Raw genomic sequence first — 21,791 nt, 5'->3', positions numbered from 1 at the left:
GAAAAGTAGCACATCAGATAAGATCCAGTGCGATAAAGATACAGTCATGGTTTTAAACTAAAACAAATCTTCTTTCATTAAAGTATTACTTTTCTTTGGCTTTTTTTAAGCATTTCTAAAACCAGAAACACAAAAACAAAACTATTGAATGTACAAAATTATAAGTGATGATTCAGTTGCAATGATGAAAGTTGCAACAACATTACTTATTATGCTGAAAGAACTACGACAATGCTAGAACCCTAAAAATATCACCCGAAGATCCCAGCTGCTCTGCCCACTTTACTGGATATATTAGCTAAACACATTTAGTATTTAAGATCATTCTAAATCAAAAACCTTAAAATGACAAATTAGTAAACTATATTTCATATTTTACATCATCCTCAGAATTAATGGACTAACTAGCTCCACAGTCCTATACAAAAAGAATATTTCCATTTCCATCTATTTCTGTTTCTTATTTGTGAATTACACAAAGATTTTGCCACAAACATTTAGTGTGATCGACATTATAAAGTCCAGATGGAGACAGCATTTTAAATCAGTTCGTTGCAATGCATTAGTTAGCTAACTAGCTACAGCTTCTAACACCTTATAGATATCCATTCACAGCTGTCGCTTCCACTTTCAAATTCAACAGCCAGCTGCTAGAATGGAGTAACTTTCACTTGTATTTCTTCAGAAAATGCTATGGGTCATCATTATCACTGTAAACTGCATAGTTATATTTTGTACTAGAATCTTAGAAAGCAGAATTATAATTAGTGTTATGAATACAACTACAAGAAAAAGAAACACTAAATAAAATAAATATACAAAATACTATAAAAAAGAAATACAACAAAGTGTTCTTCTTGTAGAAGATAAAGTAATGTGAATCAGTAATTTAAATATTCATGAGGTATTTAGTGGTACAGTACAGTAAACACCTCTTCTTATAAAATACTGGGTGTTAAAGAAATTCATGTAATTTACAGTCTGTCTATGCATGTCAACAAGTACATGAGGTTATTAACCAGATGTGTGCGTGACTGTGCTGATAAATCTGGCACTCAAATTTCCTCTGGTCGGCACTTTTCAAACAATCAATGCCCTTAATGAGCTTGTTTACTTGCTTCAAATGTGTTATAGCCTGGGTTTGTATCTGTCTGTCTGAGTGCTTGCATGTGTGGTTGCACGTCCTAACTAACGTGTGTGTGCGTGTGTGTGTGTGTGTGCGCGCGCGTGTGTGTGTGTGTGAGAGAGAGAGAGCAAAAGAGAGACAGCTCTCTGAAGTATTAAGAACTGAGTTTGGGTTTTTTTTGTTATGGTGTGTTTTAGCACAAATGGCTTAAAGCCTCTTCAACCACAACTGGAATTAATATTCGACCAGCCACCTTACTACTACTTTTCAACCAGATGTTGCCTGGGGCAGATGTCGCTCCAAGCAACATCCAGACCACCATCATTGTTCACTCATTCTACACCAGGCAATATTTTTGAATAAGTTGTAAAACCCAAATGAGCCAATATCCTTGACCATAGAGTTGCTTTTAATTATTTCTCTTCACAAACTGACCTCCTAAAGATGAGATAAGCGGCAAGACCCACCACCATGGCAGCCAGGATAGAGCAGTAGATAGGTATGAGGTTTTCATTGAGGCCGTGACCGAGGAAGCGAGGAGAACCAGCGCTGGACGTAGTCGTTTCTCCTCCTGGCAGTGGGCTGTAGGAGGCATCAGGAAGGAAGGGATCAGGGAGGGAGGATGAAGATATATCCAAATCGGAGGTAGGAATGACATCGGTAGGTAAACTAGGATCTATAAGGAAGAAAACAGAGAGACAGGAGCATTTATGAGACAGGAAACATGTTATTTAAACTGCTTATATACAGCTATAGAAATAGAGCACAATTAAATTCTGTCCACATTGCAGGCGAAAAAAATATTTATTTCTGTCTCTGACTGTGTACTGCATGGAAGCTCCAAATTACCATGGCATTCATGTCCGTGATGAATGTAGGTAAACTTTTCACTAGAACTGCCCTTTTGTTTTAAGTTGGTTCCACTGCATCATTGCTGACAGGATTTTCAGAAGTTAACATGATGCACTCTGAGCTCAATATTTTGAGGAGGCTGTGCCAGTGGCAGCATGGAGACTTTTACCAGCTTTCTGTACAGCGTTCACCATTTTAGTTTCACAGCAACACCACTTGTTGTTGCTATATATAGTTTATCATAAACCAAAGCACTGGAAAATTTTGCCCTGCTTGTAATGTTAAGGGGAGTACTGTATGAAAACTTCTGGGAAAATCTTTTTATTCATCCATTACTGTCTAAAAAAGGAAAAATCCAAACATTACAAAAATAGAGATAAGTTCTCTGAGAACCAAGAAGTCATAGAAGTATATAGTATAATATACATATAAACTTTATTCACTTCCTGTGTATAAATCAACACCTTAATGTATTAATTTCATTGTATATTCCCGTGCATATACCATAATCAAACAAGTCACCAAGTCCCCAAGCAGATGTCTGGCGTGCTGCACTCATGTAGCAGCTGTTTCTGATAGACAGATGGGTTCTTCCTGAGTTGCTCTGTGCAGAAAGAAGGAATGCTCTTTAACTAAGGGGGTAAATATCCACCACCCACTACACACTCAGCTTTCCCCACACCAAGTTTGGGCCTTACATGCCAGGTCTCCCCTCGCCACATCTCCATCTGTGTGATCTTTGCGCACTGCACAACATTGAGGCCATATGGTTTCTAGCTGAACAAAGTCTGGGGTTTTAGCGAGGTCATCATATTGAGTTTAGCCTTTGTTGAGGCCAGAGAAGCGAGAAGAGCACTGTGCTACTGGACGGGTCTGGTTTCTATCATAGCTATGTCTGTAAAGAAGTAATTTTCATAAATTGTCCTATTTCCTCTTTCGTTGTGAGCTCCATTAATTATTTCAATGTAATTTTCCATTTTGCAGCAGCTCCATGGCATTGCTTCTTCTGAAAAAACAATGCATCCATCATATCTCTCCAACACTCCTGTCATATTATGCATTTGTTTTGAAAAGTTCTGCAAGTTAGATGACAGAAAAGCTCTGCAGAGAAGGTTACAGATTATGCCTTCTGTCAAAGTGTGGTCGAGCAGGCCAAGTAAGAGGTCTGTCCAGGCAAATCTAAGACCCCTCTGAGCACAACAGCAGAGTGGGGACGGAGTTGTGCAGCCTGGTTCAGATCTGAGCCAGTAATTCCCACCAGAACCTCAGGCTGCGCCTCATTAGCTTTGTCTTGCACTTGCAGGATTAACCCTGTGGAGACTCCTGGGGTTTCCTTCATGGCCAAACACCGGGACACTCAATCCGAAATACTTTCGGTGTCCCCTCTTTACAGATGTTATGATTTTTTTAGGGCTGCTATCTGGTTTCCACGTATTATATTTCTGTGTTCTAAGCTTTTATCAATAAGTACAATATAACCTTTAAACATGGTGTATTTAAAATCAGATATAACATCCTTTTTAAATAATAATTATATATAAAGAATTCAATTAAAATTTAAATAGAATTTATTCTGAAACTCGGTTAGCGGGAGCCTTCAGAAACACGTCCTACTCCATTGCTGGCTCGCTAGCGCCCCCTAAATAGAATTTATTCTAATGGCATAGTTATATTTAACCTAAAAAGAAAAAAAAAACTCCAACAGGTGACCGTCAGTCAGCTGGTACTCTGTTTCACACGTCTTTGGCAAATCACTCATTTGAAGGCTCCACCAAAAAACTAGGGTCAACTTTCCTGCTAACACATCTACAAGCTACTTTGCAGCCCACCTCCCCTCTAGCTCGTACTTTAAATGCATGGTTCGAATGTATCAGTGTCATGTCATTTATATTCTGTATTATATGAATGTTGGATATTGAGTAAGGGAACAATCTTCCAGACAAGACTAGTAATGGAAGGAAAACCACACCACATGATTGCTGTGACCGCTGATGTTAACAACACGAAAAAGATATTCAGTGGACCATGACAGCCAATAGCTGTCCTATTTCTTCTGATATAGCAAATACTCAGGTTTCTTCATGGTGATTTGTTGCATATATTACATACAGATGATTCTTTTAATAGTTCATTTGCATCTTGATGGGAAATTTGTCTGGACTTTTTTTCTGTTTGTCATTAAGAGTCCACGTTGGTCTGTCTTTCTGCATGACTGTGGCGGGGCAGTTCTGTCGTAAGGGTATTGGGTTGCTGAAAAAGCAGAAAAAATATTTCGTGGGACAGAAAAACAGAGCACAACAGAGCCATACTTAGAAACAGAAATAATGCGGAGACCTATTTAAAGCGGCACTATTGATTGGGATCTGTCTAAAAGGAGGGAGTGGAACATGGGTGTTTGTATTACATGCATTTCTTGACCTTTCCTGGGATGTAGTCAGGTTTCCTAAGCTCTGCCATACATCATCCGGCTAATGCAGGGATGGCTAATGGTATTAGCAATGCAACCTGAGCTCACAAATAGAGCACATTTTGAATGGAAGGTGTGAAAGTGTGCAGATGGTCTAGGCTTATATACAGTTTGTCAAATAAGTTGCAATCCCTACACGTTTGTCTTCACACTGGCTTTTAAATCATGTCACTCTTCTGTAAGTACGCTTTGGTGCAATCAGTGCTCCCTATATGCAGATGTATGCTTACAGTACGAGTCTCACCTAGGATTTGCTGTAAATCGTTTATCTCTTTCCGAGCCAAGACGACAGCTCTCCTGGGAGCATCCTTTGCATAACTCTGACTCAACACATAAAGTACAGTGTGCTACATCTTTATTGTGACTCCTTCATGCTCTCATTTCTATAGGTTGAAGAAAAAAAAACTCTGGCTGTAGACCAAAGGACAAATATAAGCCTGCAGAGGCTGCATACACTAACTGGAACAGAGCAGGAGCTTAAAGGCAGCAGTGGAACTTTAACGATTTAATTTTCGGAGCAGAGGGTTTAAAACAATCGTGACGCTAAATAAAACTAACCCTGGATTTTATGAGCGTGGGCCTGTGTGTTCAGGGAGATGTGTTTATTAGTGGGGTGTGGACCAAAAGGGGAGAAAAAAAAAGATTGAATTTTTATGAGCCATTGAGGTCTTTATGGTGAAGTTAACCCCAGGGTCTTGAGCAGTGGTTGATGTCTTGACTGCTGCCAGTTCAGGGTGGAGATGAGCAACTATCAGGCGCAGAACACGCACAATGACCTCTTTATCAGCCACCAAACACTCTCCCTCTGTCTCAGCTCAGCTTCTATCTCAATTGCCTGCCGTGCACACATCTATCATACGCACACGTACTACGAACTATTCAAGTGAGCGCTCTGTCTTCTGTGAGGGGGGGTTAATAGGAAGAGTAGAGGGGAGGATAGACAGAGAGGCAGAGTGTTAGGAGAGATGGAGGAGGGGGTACAGATGAACAGAGGAGCTGCTGTAAAGTGCTCTGATTAGCAGGAGTAATTATACTGCAGCAGTGGAGGCACTGAATGCACACTGGCCAACTTCCACCACTCCGCTTACCGAGCCACTTGAGGGCCACTGTGGGAAGAGATAGAAAGAGGGGGAGGAGAGAAGGTGATGAGCGTGGGGTAAAAAAGAGCAAAGAAGTCTGCTTTATCTGTGTTTTTAATCTTTCACTCCGCTTCTCTTGGAAAAGCTGTCAAACAGATGCTCAGCATTTCACGTTTAATGCAAACCTGCTCAACTGGAGGCCGGACAACACCTTTTGGAAAAGCTATCTCAAGGCCAACAGGATCAAAGATCTTCGATAAAAATGTGGCGGAGGTGTTTACTAGGGCTGGGTATCGTCACTGATTTCTAGAATCGATTCAATTCCGATTCACAAGGTCCCAAATCGATTCGATCCACGATTCGATTTAATTCGATTCGATTCGATTTAAATCTGGGAAATTTTGACAGTCAGAAGTATAATTCAGATCAGAACATTTACATATTTTTGTATCTATAAAAAGGAAGCTGACACTCGCAAGACTTTATCCAAGGTGTGAGCATCACAGCAGATGCCTTTGTGTCAAAGTAGCTGAAGATAAAACACAGAAAAACATGAAGGTGATTTTCCTGGCCTGGGATTTTATAAAAATATTCTGCAGTACATCAAAAACGAAAGAAAACCATTAATTAATGAACATTACCTCTGACGTTACAGCGGTTTTATTAGACACACGGCTAAGCATTTTGCATTTTGAATAATATTAAAAAGTTTAAATTTGTTCAGTATTGTTCTGGGGGCCTCTGGATGTCTGGAGTTTTGATCTCCTCCATACCCGCTTCACACCCTGGAGGACGGGGCTGTGGCCCCCCCACACTCCCTAGCAGATCATTACATGGAGAAACCTTTGGAATGCAAGCATGCTGATCCACACAGGTATGCACACATGGGTATTCACAGACGCGGACTAAAGCTTTCTTGGCTGCTGCCTCAAAGCACACTGTGCGCTGTCTATCTTGCGTGCTGCACAATATCGTTTATTATTTAGTAAATATTGATATCTATGACTAGCTAGTTTATTGTGATGGTGCTTTGTTTTCTCTATTATTATGTTACTCTTTGTTGTTTGCTGTCTCCTCTGTTTGTTTTTTTTGTTTGTTTGTTTTTTTTCTCCATACAGGTGACCCAGGAGTTCTTTTTTTTTTTTCCTCTCTCTTCCCCCCCCCCTTCTCACCGTCTCTTCTCCCCTTTGGTTTTCTTTCTTTCTCTCCCCCTCTTTCTCTCATTCATTCCCCCTGTCCTATTTATTAAAAAAAAAAAAAAAAAAAAGAAAAAATGACAAAGGATGAACTGAAGCTCTGCCATCACGTAATGTCGCATACTGCTGTTTCTGATGTCATTTAAAAAAAAAAAAAAAAAAAAAAAAAAAATTTGTTCAGTATTGAACAGCAGAAATGAGGTTTTCTTTTCGGAAGAATGTAAAAGGGAAAAAAACAGCGGCCGACAGCGCTGTAAACAACAGTAGACTTGTGCATAACAAGCAAGCGAATAATGAAGAAAGCGAAACTGTTCGAGAGAGAGAGAGAGGGTGGGAGGGAGAGAGGGGGAGGGAGAGAGGGAGAGAGAGAGAGAGAGCTGCGCATCGCAATGGAAGCAAAACAGTAAAAGAGTGAATTCATGACGATGTTTATGTGAAGCGTTTGGATCTTCTTTAGCTGCTGGTTCGGTCAATATTGTTTGGAGAGAGATCAAACTAACAGCTTTAGAATCAGCGCATAAAGGGCGTGAACACAAAGCGCGGACCCGGATCAGCGAGCTGTCGGCTTTCAGCCCCGACTGTGAGAAAGGCGACATCTAACTGATTCTGATCCGCGGGTCAGAATCAGTACCTGCTCTCATTTACTGTTTGGTGGTTCTTGAAATTTTGTGAGATGTCACCAGAGATTCTGGCATTTCGGACAAAATAAATTTATATTAAAAAATCAATTCAGGATTTTAATGAATCGATTTTACGTTATCCAAGCCAGAATCGATTTTAATCGATGAATCGATTATAAAAACCCACCCCTAGTGTTTACAGCTTCAGATCAAAAAGGTTCACGCATGTGCAGCGTCTTTAATGAAAAACGTAGGAATAAAATCACACTTGGCAGGGGAAGAGTGTGCGCGCGTCATGTTAGCCTGCTATCAGTTGTATTGATTCGGGATGCTCATATAAAACATTTGTGTGTCTGAAGTTGGAGACGACTAAGCTTGCATGTGTGTGTGTGTGTGTGTGTGTGTGTGTGTGTGTGTGTGTGTGTGTGTGTGTGTGTGTGTGTGTGTGTGTGTGTGTGTGTGTGTGCATACTGTAGTCAAGTGTGGGTGCTCATAGAGGTCACTCAGCGAAACCTGAGCACAAGTAGAAGAAATCCCTGGACTGATATCGACCCCTCTGCATAGAATACCAGCACAGCACATATGCGGCAGCCCTCTCTTTCTCTTTCTGACTCTGTCATTGTATCATGTAATTGACACTTGGTGACAGCTGGATATGAAGATCTGGGAACTTTAAAATGCTTTAATCACATCTTATTTACTGTATAAAAATAAGGCAGCGGGATAAGAATAAAATATAAAAATTCCTCCTGTAAAAATTGCCAGTAAGGCACTTTCTCCTTTGTCATACCAAGCTTACTGTATGCACAGTATCAAAGACCACCATGTAAGGTCAGCAAGCATCATCATGACCGCATGTGACTGCAGCCATTACCCGCAGGCCCACTGGTGCTATTATTTTTCAAACAGTCACATATCATGCCATCTCCAGTCCCCACCGTTACTGCTGCTGCAGTACCATCACTCAGGACAAGGCGGGTCACAGTTGATCTGCTTGGGTGGGCGCTAAATGGGCAGCAAAAGGCTGCATTGTGGCCTACGGGACAGCAGATATTTTTGGACAGGCCAGGCTAATGGTAGGCATTACTTTGAAATTCCAAGTGGAAGTAGATTATATGCCTGGACCATATATATTTTTGAGATGAGCCAATGCATTATTCAGGCAACTAAAACTAAAGTCTAAATTTTAATTTTTTTAAAATTGTAGTTTTTAGCTAATTAATTAGTTTTGAAAATAGCAATTAATCTGTCTGATTTCTTTATCATTTTATCATGGTGGCAAACAATATAAAAAATAGACCATAATTTGAATGGTGTAAAAAATTATCTTACTGATCAATTAATAATAAAATGCTAAATGTGGCGCTCATATAAAAGTTGTTATGTATGTTTAGAGTCATTATTCCTGCTTTTTTTCCCTCCAGTTCATTTCTCCATTGTCTTTTTTGCCATTAGAATCTATTATAAGAAGCTTCAAGTCATCCTCTCTACTACAACATGGGCTTGACAAATTTCTGAGGCTCATTAACTTGGTATATCCACCTGCCACCACCAGTGTTTGAGGCCATGAAATCTCAACCCTCTCAACGTTTAAAAGGGGATTATTACAGCTCCTTGCTGAATACCAAAATTTATACATAAACATTTTTCAATACATTGATAATGTGCACAAGAGATTAGTAGGCCTTTAGCCAGTGTTCCATCTATTATGATCATTCTTTGAAGCATTTATTCAAAATTGCCTCACTGGTTCAAGCATGCTTTCCCATAAGATAATGCAGAAGAACATTTTTTCATACAGGAAATCGAGAGCAATACCAGCGAAGACATTTTACCCCATAGATTTGAACTTTGCGGCCCCCTGATGAGGTCAATTTCACGCCTTGTCTAACCCAAGCGAATTTATAGCTTCCTTTGGTACAAGGAGCTTGACTTAGCTCTGACATTCTGAGCTTCTGTTTTGTGGTCGAGACGATTATTCATTGTCCCTTTGTTGACACTGCAGCAAACTTTGACCTTTTAATGCTAAAACTTTGAGCATCCTGCTGTTTAAAAATCAGACCAGGGATGACCTCTGACCACGTTTGTTCCCACACATGTGGAAGTTACCCCTGCTGATTTGTGCAAAATGTGACTGAGACATATATGATGCTGTTTTAAAATTACTTGTAGCTACTGTGCAGTTTTAGTGTGGAGCTTCTAACTTTTTAAACGGACTTTTACCCCTGATATGTTTGGCATAGAAACCATCTTGGTTCGTTTTTACCTTGGTTTCGTTCAAAGGTGAAAAAATATCCTTTAAAAAAAATTCAACTATATGAAACCAACGTGAGTGTGCAGAGCGTGCAGTGCAGACTTACTGTAGCAGACAGTGTCACTGGTTGGCGTGCAATTAGCTTGTTGTGTTTCGTTTTCATCACAGATGGTGCAGGGCAGGCAGGGTTCGAGGGAGTTTTCCTCGTCAGAGAAGGTTTCGTCGACACATTCCTCACACACCGTATCGTGATCGTGATCACAGTGGGAGTACACGCCCTGTCCCAAAGGGCATACCGTACACTGCTCACAACGGCCAGTTACAGTGTTGAAGAAATAGTTATAGTTACAAATGCATTTGGCATCGTTGGAGTCGGTGCATGGCGTCTCCATCCGCATCAACCCGGTGCACTGAGTGCATGTCTTGCACTCCTCTGTATGACTGTAGTTCTCAGAGAAGGTCTCGCCTACACATTAGAGGAAAGGTTTGAAAGGAATGGAGATGAGTAAAAAAATAAAAGAGATTAGAAGATGAAGAGAGAAGGAAATGTGAGGAGATAAACAGGGAGAAAAACAGTGAGTATAATGACATTAATCATGTTTACTGCACATTCATTAAAAGGAAGGACACATTGATCCACTGGGCTCTTTAGTGATTTGTGCTTCGGGACAAGAAAGGTGCTCTTGTTGGGGAGCGAGTCAAAAGCCTGCTGTGCTCATTATGATATTGATCCCAGAGTGTTTGTGCTGCGCTGAGTAAACTGCTTTAATCTCAGTCATACACGGGGAGTGAAATGCAGGTGCATCCACATCCTTCCACTGAAAGCCTGTCTTTAAAAGTCATCATCACTGACTTAAATTAAGTAAATTAAGATACTTTTGTTACCTGGTCATGATATAAACTGATCTAAAAGCACAAATAGAATTTTTAATTGCCATATCATAATTGAATATATCATAACATAATGTAAGGCTGCAGTCGTATGTTTAAAACTTGACCTCCTGTTTCTTTTCCTTGCTGATCTTCCTTGATTTCAAGGATAACACCATGAGGTGAGGGAGAAATACAGATATGGAATTTGAATTGCGCTACAGTCAAAAACTGTTCTATTTGAACTACCCAGTAATGTATCGCAAAAGGCGCATTGAGTTCTTACCAAGTTGCTTCAGACAGATAAAGACAACCCAGAGAAAATAACACTTTATTACCAAGGTTGGATTTTTTTTAATGTAAATTGGCAAACACTTCCAGGAGTTACATTAATGATCCAATGTAACTCCCGCCTTTATTTAAGCTTTTTGTAACTGAAGTAAGACTAAATAATAACCATCATCACAAATGCTGATAATAGGCATAAACGTCTAACTGCAAGGTACCAAACAACATAAGAAGCAGATACTGTTCAGTAGGATAGCTTGATCTGCCTGAAGTAAGAGTGTGTAAACTGGCGGACTGAGTAGTAGCATCATCTATATAAAACACATGTTATTTCTGGTTTGTGTCATATGTTTGCTAAACCTTCACAGGGTATGTGTGTGTGTGCAAAAAACCTTGAGTTTAAGGCACATTTCACTGTATAAGTTTTTGTTGTGAGTTGTGTGCAAAGGGAGAAAAAAACATATCAGACCACAGTAGTGTTATCAGAGAAATGAGGTAAAAGCTGTGGTGACTTATTACTGGCTGCCTTTGAATTACTCCAAGCTCTTCAGATTTGTTCTTCTGTGCTATTTGGAGTCGGGAGGATTTGGGAGAGTTCATGACTGAGGAAATGATGACCTCAAATTAGCTTATTCTTACACTGAGAGTTCCTCGGGGCACAAAGTAATCTATTAATATTGCATTTTCATATAGACTTATTTTCAGATATAATTGGATGCCTGCTGAATTATGCATACAATGTGAAAGCGAGAGTGTTTGTGTGCCCTATGAGTGTGCTTTAGCAGTTGAATGAGTTGAGAGTATAGTAGAAAGGCCGACAGGGGTGGGGGGCGACACTAAAGCTCACATTCATTACAGAGGCAGTGTCACTGTTTTTCAAATACCTTTTTGTGTGTGTGTGTGTGTGTGTGTGTGTGTGTGTGTGTGTGTGTGTGTGTGTGTGTGTGTGTGTGTGTGTGTGTGTGTGTGTGTGTGTGTGTGTGTATAATATAAGAGCGGTCACCTTGAGAGAGCTGCAAAAACACCACAAAGACTGTTGTGTTGTACACAACATTCAATGGGTACAAAGCTGTTTGGAATAAAGGTTTCACAACATGAGATTTTGCGACAAGAATGCAGCTTTATAAACTGCTTAATTAACACCAGACATTGCTCGTTTTACTATGAATTTCACAAAAATGGAGCACGTAGCAAGTTTACACTCTTCAAAATCTCCTCGCCATCTCCGTGCTGTTTGTCTTGAAGGGAAATAAATCATTGGGAATGGCAGAACTATAAATAAAGCCACATGCCTGTGTGGATGTCTGGGACTTGCAGAGCTCTTATCTGTATATCCATATGCTTCGGAATATGTGTTTTTCACAGGAATTGCTTAGCGGGTGTCGTGTTGAGAAACAACATATTGTCAGTGTGAAAAACCCTGCAGCAATGTCCCAGCGCTTGCTTTTACGTTGTAAGCGGCTCCGGCAAGTAAACACTGGCACCAATTGAAGCTCTAAACACCTTGTAAACAGCAGCGCTGCTAAGAGGCCGACTATGAGACCTGTCACATTATACAAGCAGACTGAGCGGAGCAGATGGAAGTAATGATATAGACACAGGTAGAATGATCAACAAGCTCTGCGCGAGCAGTCGCTTGATTCGCTCGAATGATTCTCTAGATTGTTTGACGCAGCACAACTATAAGCAGTCTGTGAGGGTGGTCCCAAACCCCCCCAAAAAGAACATATTCTAGTGTTGAGGAAGGGCTGGTGTACAAGTAGGAGGAGAAAGGGTCACGGGAAATGAGGCAAGCAGGGATGTATGTGCGTTCAGTTTCCTTTTAGACAGCATCAAATCCTGTGCTTTTTCTTTAAGGGTGAGTCTGTCATCACCCTTTGCTCTTATTACTGTTTGCAGGCAGAAGTGATAGAGGAGGGTGACACTAACTGAATGATCCAGACACAGACAAACACCAGACCTCCAAAGTAAATAATCATTTGAATTTGTGAGGTTGAAACCTTTGTTTTGATTTCAGTCAGGCTCAACCAGTAAACCTCCCCTCCTCATTCATTTCAATTATCCCGCTGCGAACAGGCTTCCTCGCTAATTTTAACTCGCATGCATGAGTCCCCTTTGCAGTTCTTGTGCGTAAACATGCCTAAATGTGACCATATGCAGCGAGTGTTCAGCAGGAACTGTCAGAAGAGATGTGTGTGGGCGTGTGTCTGCGGTGCATGCGTCAGCGCTTTCATGTGGAAAGAAGAAAGGAAGAAAGTTAAAGGCCATCAGGTGAGAGTGCATTCTTTAATCAAATATGGCCTTCTTTCTAATTGTCCCCAGCTGAGATCTGATGAGCACACATCAGCGTTTAGTGTCACCGTGTTTGGGTATAAAGGTGGTTGCGGGTAAAGGGAAATGTGGTCGTGAATGGGGGCGCGATGCACTTAAATTGTGCCACTTCAGCCCAGGAGGACCACCCCCCTCATCTAACGCTGATGTGTTTCAGCCCCATTAGTGTCATCAATAATGTAGTTCTCGATGGCATTTGATGATGTTCACAATCAGCACTTTAGGTGTGACCATGAGCAATGCTGGACATTTCCTACCCTTCACAGAAAGTACCGTGTTTCTGCTTAGACGCTACCCAAAACGCTGACCCTCTGCTGACTGAGGATAAATTATCAACATTTGGAAAGTTGCGTGACGGCTTTATTTGGCTTTTTGAACACAAATCGTTTCTGTCTGTAATTATCACCCTGCTTCTTTGGACCACTTCCGCTTCCCCGAGATTTAAAACAGGTGTTTCAAACATAGAGGGAATATTATTAACCAGAGCTATTAAAAGGAAGACCAAATTAGGCAAAATATAATTTAGCAATCAATGTCCGCTCTTGCATCCCGTACTAATGTCACTTTTTTTAGGGTGTTATGTAGGGAACTATCTTCATCTGATACATCTGCTACAGCCAGAGAAGACCTGCCAGGAGAAAATCTCCATTTTCCCTTTCTTTATCCAAAGTTAAAAGAAACTTGATGCTCTGCTTCAGCCGTCCCCAGACATTCCATGATTTGAATTTTCCTTTAATTTCCAGTGAGTCCCAGTCCAGTTGGCCAGCAGGGCTCTTCCACATTGACTCCTGGGGTTTTGCCCCACATATTGCATTCAAGCACCTTTGAATGGCTTACTAAGTGAGGCAAGTCTGGTTGTCTTATCTCCCATGACAGCAGTGAAAGTGAAGGAGACTGATAAATATTTTATTGCTGCTGATGCTGGCACTCGTCCCGAGCTGGGACCGGGGAGACCATTGGTAGGTGGAGGAGTAGAAGTGGGATACAGGAAGTGGGATATTAAAGGGGGTCGAGGTGAATACAGATTTGCCCTTATTTACCGTGAAACAGGAAATGGATGTGTTGGATTTTACTTCTCAATTATTCATATCTGCACTTTAGAAAATGTATTTATAGCATTCATTTTTCGAGTAAGGTCGCTGTTTTAGCCTCTAACCTTTGCTTGTATATAAACGCCACTCAGCCTTATTTTAGCGACTGTGCTCCTGGGGGGTTTCAGGTGCATTAATATTTAAATTGCTGAAACAAAAACAATGCAGAAAAGTATAAAAATGCATTTGCACCGGAAATTGAATTTAACCTCCTGGGTATTTGAGGTTAATTGTTGAGTGTTTATCAGTGGTGAATACTGTTCCTGTATTGCAAAGCAAGATAATTGTTCGCTGTTAGAGGCACAATAGGCTTTTCAATATGGTTTAATTAGCTGGATCAAATTGGTAAAGATGCACTGATGTAACAGTATGCATGATAAATGAGCAGATCGTGCCCTTTGGTGCCTGGCTCTCTAATACCATTTTATCCGCTAATACAGACGATGAGTCATAGCAACAGGAAGGGGGAGGGGGGCGGCATGCTGGCTGAGAAAAGTGAGAACAGGAGATGAAGGGAGACACGACAAGAATTGGTGTAGAGGAGTTGGGGATGAGGGAGAGAATGAAACAACGTCTATTCAGAAATACAGTCAAGAGAGCCAGCCCACATTATAGGAAAGTAGAGCTGTGGTTTAGCATCTACACATCATCTGCCACTGTTTGCTGTAGCAATATGAAAAGGAATATGGTGTGCAAGACGACGTCAAAGCAGTGATAAAGTCCAGACGCCCATGAAATAGCAGCGCGCTTATCCTCAGACTCCAGACACCACTTAGTCATTCCAAGTTATCAGATGCGTTTTTCAATGTTAACTAATATTTATAATATTAATTCTTAATCTGGATTTTCAACAGCGCTGATGGAAAATCATAAAAATTTTCACTTTTACTTTTGCACATCAGCCCATTTTTGTCAAATTCATGCCTCTTCCTTTGCTTTGACACAGTAGGTTTATATGAAATTGACTCATTGTATCTTACCCGGGGTTTTTTCAGCCTGTGGCACTGTTTTGCTCTACATGTAGAAAACTGGCTCCCTGTTCTTGCACCAACAACTGCAGCTCTTGAGATACCCAAGGCAAAAAACTTCAAAGGATTGAAATTAGACCGACTTGAGATGCTTAAATAACATAATGTGGCTCAGAGATTTGCAATTTGTTATGCAAACAAATTCACAAGTCCAAGACTTGAATTCTCTGTGGATAAAAAGTATTCCTGCCAGTCCGTAATCATTCCTCCACAATTTAATCATCTCCCTCGTAATGGCATCCAGTTGATATTTTGGAGGGTTCTGTTTAGCACATGGGAAGATTTTGATGTTAAAAGACTTTTGCTCAGCACTTCTTGTTTATGAAAGGATTTTTCAGCACATGTTGCCATAATGGATTCACGCCACAAGTCAGTGTTAAACAGTTCTGCAGCTTTTGTTGAACTACGCAGTGACACTCGAGACCTTTACTTTGCATGCTGACAGAGCTACAGAACAAGAGAACTGCTACGACAAAATGCAAAAATCTTATTTTCTTCTTTGTGTTGTTGCGAAGTTGGAACCTTTCCCAACTCTGGGAAAGCATAGAGCAAGTCCCTAATGGTTTACAGCCTCAGCTGAGCTTTAAATGAACACATTTGGACCCACTTACAAGCATCAAACTGATGAACTCCTGCATTATTTGGGGGTAACTTGATAGAGACAGATCATACAGTTTATACAAATTGGTCAATAACAGTATTTCTGGCTTTGAAAATCTTTGTTTTTAGTTTGGATCTTGAGACCCCCAAATATGAATGGCATGTGTAAATAAAGATGATGCAATTGTTAAAAGTTTTTGTTGATCACATGTGTCTATGTTGGTAATCACATTCAGTTTTGCAGCTGTGCGTGAGTTTATATGTGTATATACTGTGTTTGATTTGTTTCTGGATTTATTTTAATCCTCTTACATTGGCCTTACAAGAAGTAGAGTCAGGTTTTTTGCATCCTAAAGTTCTATAATGCAAAGATTTAAGAGTTGGTTGCTTAATGCCCGTGATAAAAAAAAAAACATGTTCGACCTGCTTTATTAGAACCACTCTGCACTTATATGAAAACTCTTTGTGTGGTTTGTGGTTGTATTTTGGTTGCGGTAAGACTCATTGTTGTTGAGCTTTGTTTAGGCGGAAAGTTTCAGGGCCACAAATAGGAAAGGCAACACAAAATTCCGTAAATATCACAAAATGGTTTCAAAAGTGTTATCTTTTAATACAATATTTTGAAATTTGCTTGGTTTATGCATTGTTGCCTATTGATCAGTAAAAAAAAAATGTGTTTTCCTAGTGGAAATGAAAAAAATCTATTTTTACAGTTAGGAAAAAAAATGCTTTTGGCTCATGTAAATGAGAAAAAAAATCCCCTTGGCTCTTGTGTGTTTTGCAGCCATAAATAATAGCAAGCCATTGGTAGAGCATTTGCACAGTATTTAATCAAGTTGAAAGCTGTAAATGTTAACAAAGTGTTAATTAGTGGATATGCAGCCTCACTCTCCACACATCTATTCTAGGATTTAACCTAAAGCAAAAAACAAACATTTCACCAAATAATGATATATTAACCAACATCAGAGAAACTTGCTTTGTAACTTTGATTTGATTACTCTATTCATTTTTAATTGCATGCACAATAATAACAGTAATACAATACTCACTGTCCAAACACTGAGTGCAGACGGTCTGCGTAACGCCGCATTTCTTCAACACTCCCTCTCCAGGTGGACACTCAATGCAGCATTCTCCATTCCTGGTGAACTGGCGAGATTCGCAGGAGAGAAGCACAGCCCGCTCCGTCTTGGAGGCCAGCACCGCTGCCACCTGGCACACCGGGACACCGGCACAGTAAATCGGAGAGCAAACTTTCACACATAGACAAACGTGCTGCGCAGGACCGCTGTGGCGTGCAAGGCAAAGCAAATTGATGAAAATTACTCCCAGGTGTCCAACCTGTTCCTTAACTCTAACTGCCATTGGGATTCATCATAAATCATGTTGTCTCCGCCTACATTAGACACACTTTAAACAAGGCAGTCGTCTAAACTGTCCTAATAGCTCCCCTAAAGGCACATCAGCTCTAATAGTAAACTTATGACATGCTCCAGCCAGGGCAGTAAGCATAAAATCATGGGTGCACGACATTATACACATGCCTGTCCTAATTACTGTCTAAAGGTGAAAGTTGTTGTGAATGTCAGCCTCTGCTTCCGATCTCCTCTGGCACATGCGCACAAGCACTTGTATTTCTACACTTGTGAGGACTTTATAAATTGTAAAAGTGCATTTCCTCTCACTAACCTCCCTCAACCATAACATGAATGTGTAAATCCATCCTTTACTCAAATTGGTCTACATGATGGAGGTTCATTTTTTTATTAAGTTTGAAGGTGAAAGTTTACATTGTGGAGACTTTTAACAATAAATGGGAGATAGGCCCCAGATTAAAAAAAAAAAAAGTTCACTCGTGTGAGTCAGCAGCTGAGGTCATGAATTAATTCTAAAGTCTTGTTTCTTTGCATATTTAAGCACCACATTTAATCATGTGGTCTCTGCACTCTAAATGCTTTTTATGGTGTTTCTTTCATGAATGCACAAATTTTTTGTCACTAATATCCTGTCTGGTAATGCCCCATCCTCCCCCATTATCACCTCCTCTGTGTTTCATTTCCCTCAGTCCTCTCTGATATAAATTCCATGCAGCTTTACTCGCAAAAGAACTGAGGCTTGTTCCGCTGGTGTGTGTACAACAATGCAAAATGAAAAGAATTCATACCCAGACGTTGGAGAACAAAGAAAAGCGTTATACTGAGTCACTTTCATGTCCTGTGGCTTTTATTATGTAACGAGCAAAAGCTCATTTCCACTTAATTCACATTTGCTGAGACATCAATTCAGTCTTTTTTCTGTCTTTCTCTCTGTCATCCTTCCTTGCCCCCCCCTCCTTCGCTACTGTCCCTGCTTTCATTCAGAAACAGATGTACTGAGCAGCTAGCACCGCTCTCTCTCTTTCTCTCATTCCCACTTCTCTTGCTCAATATTTCCCCCTATCTGTCACTCCACTTTTTGCTCTCAAGGTGCATTCCTCTTCCTAATCATTTTTCCTGACTTTACAGCCTGTTATCTCAACGTTTTTGCACAAATTTCTGCATCTGTGAGAGTAAATTATCAGACTTTGAGTCTGCAAAAATGAAACTTGGGTGGATCCCAAAACCATAAAAGACATTCCTTCTTACAGGGGATGGATTCATGTCTCTAACTGCTCTCCCCTTCCTTTTACGTCTCACAGGAATTTCACTCAGCTAAAACACAGATTAATGACAAATACAGTGAAATGGGCAGCAGGAATATGCATACACATATTAATAAAAATGTACAGTGACGCAGCTATGATATGCTTGGTTTGCTCCCACTTCAATTTCATGGTCAATTTGAGAGTTTATTTCTAAATTTAATTCTACCAAAGTGCATCCGACCGTCACCACTCTTTAAACCAGCTGTCATAACAGAGTGTCCACTCACATCCAGGGCTGTTCACATGATGACTGAGCCACACAGCCCAATAAGACCAGCTGCTGTGCACTTAACAGAGTGCTGGGAGGATGTGACCTCTGCTTCTGGCTTTATTACCACCATCTCCTATAATCAACCTTTTTCCTATAATCAGTACTTTAATTTTAAGAATGATATGATTTTAAGCAAAAACAAAAAAATCCACATTTTTGCATGAACATTCAAGCATCTTTCTCTGGTTTTCATTTAACACCCCAAATATGGCCAAAATACCCTAAAGAGTAAACATTTTGACAAAACATTATTATAAACTCATTACAGGTATTAAACTCTAGGTCAAAGCATCCACCAGAAGCTTCTGGTGGATGCATGTGACCCAGGGTGAAGAAGATATCGAAGATATTTTCCATAAACATAATTCCAGCAGTGCTTCTGAACTTTTTCTCCCATGCGTGAAAACCAAAAGGGAGGTACAAGTGCGCATTTAGGGGAACGTGTGTGCGTGCTTGCGTGCGTGCGTGCGTGCGTGTGTGGGTGGGTGGGTAGGTGGGTGCGCGCACAGCTGAACATCAACTGGTCTGTCCACAAAGTCATAATCAAATGAGTTGACATGTAGCTACATGCAGCACCCGCGTGTCACGTTTAACCAGATAAACGACTTACTGCTTGCCTCACAACAGCAATAAAATACATATTTACAAAGATATGACAGAAATTTCTCAAAACGGATTATAAATGCCACACAATGGTCAAGAAAAAGTCACCACGAAAGTCCCAACAGGAGCAGCAACAGCACAGATTTGCAAAGTGGGAAACAATTTCAGCTTCAGATGGCATGTTACTGAGGGAATCATTATTGAGACGTCACAGTGAAAGGAAATCCCTGAAAAAATGAAAAAGTGAAATGAAAAAGTCCATCGGGTCACTGAAACTCCATTTAAAGAATGACAGCATTAAAGAAGCAGGGTACTGCTGCAGTCACTTACTGCACAGACTACTTACCAAAGAGCATGAAATGACCAGCGATAAGGTAGAAGTCATCCTGATTCGTCAGCCGGAGTCACATAAAAGAGGTGTTGTGCAGAGAAAGCAGAGCTATGTGTATGAGGAGAGCCGCTCAGCAGAAGTGCTCATTTTAATTCCAGCGGCACGGATTTTATCAATGAGTCCGCACCATCGCGCGTCTGTCCGGGACCTCTGGACCGGAGTCAGTTGCAAGTGTAGGTGCACCTCCTCAGCAGCGCCACTACTTACACACTAACGCACCAGCACACAGAGTGAAGACGAGGCGGAGGAGGAGGTGCAGGAGACCGTCCTGTCCGGAGTACTGCAAGTGCACTGCGGAGGAGGCAGGCGAAAAGAGGAGAGGGCCACGTCCACCCTCCACTTTATTACTCCTGATGCTCCTGCAGTGCAACCTGCTCCTCTCCCTCTCTCTCTCACACACACGCACTCTCTCTCTCTCTCGCTCTCTCTCTCTCGTTTTAGTCTCACGTGAGGTCTCACTAGCTGAAAAATATCAAATAATGAAAATGATTCATATTTATTATTAAAGACCGACATGAATGTTTTGCACATTCAGTAATAATCCCCACACACGTCTTTGTTGTTATTGCTATATACCCAAAAGTATGTGGACACATCTGTCTACATTCTTTTGGCCCCACAGTAACACTTTCATGCCACTTTTATCCTGCCTTTGATCTAATATCATCGCGCACGTTACTAAAATTACTTATACTGTATCTTTATATCTTATACGAAAGAGTCACGTGAGAGGTTTGGGGAAACCCTCTTTCTAACACCTGGGCTAAGTCGACCACCGAGTATCAGCCAGTTTACGAGTAATGACAATTACTCGTGAGTGTCTACATATTTATGCTAATGTAGCGTTTGGTTCTTCAATTAATCGTGTTTTTTGTGGTGGAGTAGCTGCTGGTGTGCCAAAGACTTCGCTGTAGCTTGTGGCATTGTTGAGCTGGATTGCATTATGCTAAAGTGTGCTTCTAATGTTTCTAAAGGTGAAGGAAGGAGGCACGATATTGGAAACAGAAAGAAAGAGCACCACGGATTCCAGTAGTCTCCAAACTTACCTCTAAAATTAGGTCAACAGAAAAACAAGTCCACAAAATCACTGCAGCTATTCCTTCTTTTATATTTAATAGTGGTTTTATTTTACTACTTTATCTTTTCATTGTCATTATTATTTTGAATGTGTTGTGAATCTTTTGCAAAAAAAAAAAAATATATATATATATATATAGTCCCATGATGGACTTCAAAGTGCACTGTCGCCATGCACCACAAGAGGGCGACTCAGCTGAGCCACAGATCAGCAGCAGCTCAGTCTTGTGTGATGATCTTGAGCTTAAGACTGAAAGATGAGGTTTTTCTTCTTCCCACTTCACAGCGAGAAGTGCACTGTGAAAAGGATTGATTTTCACTGAATTCTGGTTTTGTGTGTTGCTGATGCTACGGCACAATTTAGTGCTGTGCGTACTTGAAGAGGAGCCTCCTGAAAGGGGTTTAGACTATAAATGTGTTTTTGATGTCTAGTCCTGAATTTTATCTACCAAGCTGAAAAGTCTCTTTAAATCATGACTCATTTTCTAGTGCATTATTTGGCAGTTTCACACTTTGACTGCATTTTGAAATAGTGCATTTTGAAACACTTGTTTGGAAACCTGCCAGACACGTTGAGGTTTATTGAAGTTTAGATCACATTAGTCCCATTAAGTGCCATCTGCTTCATCTTTTTTTTTTTGTCAAGATCATACAAAATTTGGCGAGACCACTCCAAAACCACTAATGCACGTCTAAGGATTGTAATTGTGTTTGATGCCCATTGAGGTACTTAGCCTTTACATTTAAGGAAAACCAGTGTTGATGGATATTGATCCAAGAAAACGTGGCAACGAACCAGTTGGAGTCACCAAAAATTGGACAGCTTTATCTGCTTCAAACCTCTCCCAACCTTTTCTTCTACAATCTCCCTGACACTAGCATTTCTACATTTTTCACACTGATCATCAGCTCAGGGGACACAGAGGCTGATGTCCCTGAAACAGCAGCAGCAGCCACAAGG

At 40.6% G+C, this 21,791-nt stretch overlaps 1 protein-coding gene across 1 annotated transcript in view; it reads right to left on the bottom strand.

Annotated features, from left to right (window-relative positions):
- ngfra (nerve growth factor receptor a (TNFR superfamily, member 16)) overlaps positions 1-20,092 on the bottom strand; it is a 29,606-nt gene extending 9,514 nt beyond the window's left edge. Inside the window, exons 1-4 of the mRNA XM_085404573.1 lie at positions 19,709-20,092; positions 16,855-17,017; positions 9,701-10,060; positions 1,562-1,802 (exon numbers count right to left, since the gene is read on the bottom strand). Coding sequence (XP_085260699.1) covers positions 1,562-1,802; positions 9,701-10,060; positions 16,855-17,017; positions 19,709-19,747 — 803 coding nt within the window. The 5' untranslated portion in view covers positions 19,748-20,092. The remainder of the gene's footprint in view (positions 1-1,561; positions 1,803-9,700; positions 10,061-16,854; positions 17,018-19,708) is intronic.
- Between the last annotated feature and the right edge of the window lie 1,699 nt (positions 20,093-21,791).

This window comes from Rhamphochromis longiceps, linkage group LG4, assembly GCF_057381845.1.
Source record: "Rhamphochromis longiceps isolate RC_006_pf linkage group LG4, R_longiceps_female_GT1.1, whole genome shotgun sequence".
Classification (NCBI taxonomy): Eukaryota; Metazoa; Chordata; class Actinopteri; order Cichliformes; family Cichlidae; genus Rhamphochromis; species Rhamphochromis longiceps.
The sequence above is the reverse complement of the archived record's forward strand: the minus strand, read 5'-3'. Positions and strand labels throughout refer to the sequence as shown.